The 1455-nt window shown below is 43.4% G+C and overlaps 1 protein-coding gene across 1 annotated transcript in view; it reads right to left on the bottom strand.

Annotated features, from left to right (window-relative positions):
- Positions 1–65, bottom strand: part of LOC133011164 (tetraspanin-1) — a 16539-nt gene extending 16474 nt beyond the window's left edge. The window contains exon 1 of the mRNA XM_061078872.1: positions 9–65. Coding sequence (XP_060934855.1) covers positions 9–65 — 57 coding nt within the window. The remainder of the gene's footprint in view (positions 1–8) is intronic.
- Positions 66–1455: the final 1390 nt, after the last annotated feature.

Below are 1455 nucleotides of genomic sequence, written 5' to 3'. Positions count from 1 at the left end.
ATACTTACGAAGATAAGCAAGTTGAACAAGACCATCATCAATTTGACGAATGTGAAGCAGCCCATTTTAATCTGTAATAAAAGGAGAAGATAAATTATAGCTTTTCTTCTTTCATCAGCCCAGAGCTTCTATCTCTCATCCACACACACACACACACACACACACACACAGATGAATACTATCTCTCTGTGCACGCTGGGCGATTACATCCAGCTCACATCCCGGCCAAATTACTGTGAAAATGACATTACTCACAATGCGTGTTGATGACAACACACACAACCGAGTGAGACAATGAAGATTTCTGTTAATGGGATGAAAACGAAGCGACATTACAGAGGAGCAAGTGTTTACAGCATAAATACAAATCTTACCTGTGACTGAATTTGTGTTTATTTGTTTGCAAAGCGGATTCAGACCTAATTAAAATGTCCTGAGTTTCCAGAGCAACTGAGACGGAAGCAGGAGTTTCCAGAGCGTCTGACTCGGTCGTGTCCAGCCGGTTGTCCTGATGTCTCGCTCTCAATCTGGTGATAATGTCCGAGCAGGAAAAAGCCTGTGTGTGATGAGTGCTGAGCCTCAGGCGTGGGACAGGGTGTGGTGGTGGTGGTGGAGGATACAGGTGACAGCGGGTGGATGTGGTTCAGGTGTAGAGTGGCAGCTCTGACCCCTGCAGGTTCACTCTGACACAGATTCACCGTCTGACACTTCGGGGTTTAGAGCTTTTGAAAAGATGAAAATCATCTCGGTGACACGGCTGCCAAACGGCGAGAGGGCAGAAACAATCCTGATAACTTGAGATGGGAGAGTGAGAGGAGGGCGGATAAGATGTTGGGGCCCAGACGTGCACCAGTGGGATTGAGAAGTTGTTGCAATGGGATCTGCTCATTAAAGACTGTATATAAATGACTGGACAACAGTTGGGTCATGTTAGGAGAGCTAGCTTCATTTCTTACACTACACTGGGTCGGGCTCAGTTGGGTTCAGACCGAAAATTGCGTCACAAGCTACTTGAATAGATTTAGTCTCGACCTAAAGGCACAGACGGTTAAATAGAGACTCGTAGGAAGGGACACACCTGGCTATCACACTGTCGATGCTCAGGTCTTAATGATAATAATGAGTGTTTTTTTTGTCTTGTGATTATATTATATTATATTATATCTAGGGCTGGGCAAGTTAACTCGTTTTAATCGAGTTAACTCAAGTGATGAGTTAACTCGATTAATTATTTTATCTCGCATTAACTCAGGTTTGATTAGTTATTGTTTTATTGTGAAAGTCAGGCTTTTATTTTGTGAAAGTCTGTTGCTGACTGCTGCGGAACAGGAAAAAAGAAAATAATTGGCGGATAAACAACCATGGATAAGGGTACGGAGCTTTTACATGGCCATTTTCATTTTAAAGTTCTTCCAGACGGCGGAGTCGACAGAACCAAAGTTATTTGTAGCCACT

The sequence above is a fragment of the Limanda limanda genome, chromosome 9 (assembly GCF_963576545.1).
Source record: "Limanda limanda chromosome 9, fLimLim1.1, whole genome shotgun sequence".
NCBI classification, from domain to species: domain Eukaryota; kingdom Metazoa; phylum Chordata; class Actinopteri; order Pleuronectiformes; family Pleuronectidae; genus Limanda; species Limanda limanda.
This window is presented reverse-complemented; position numbering and strand designations above follow the sequence as displayed.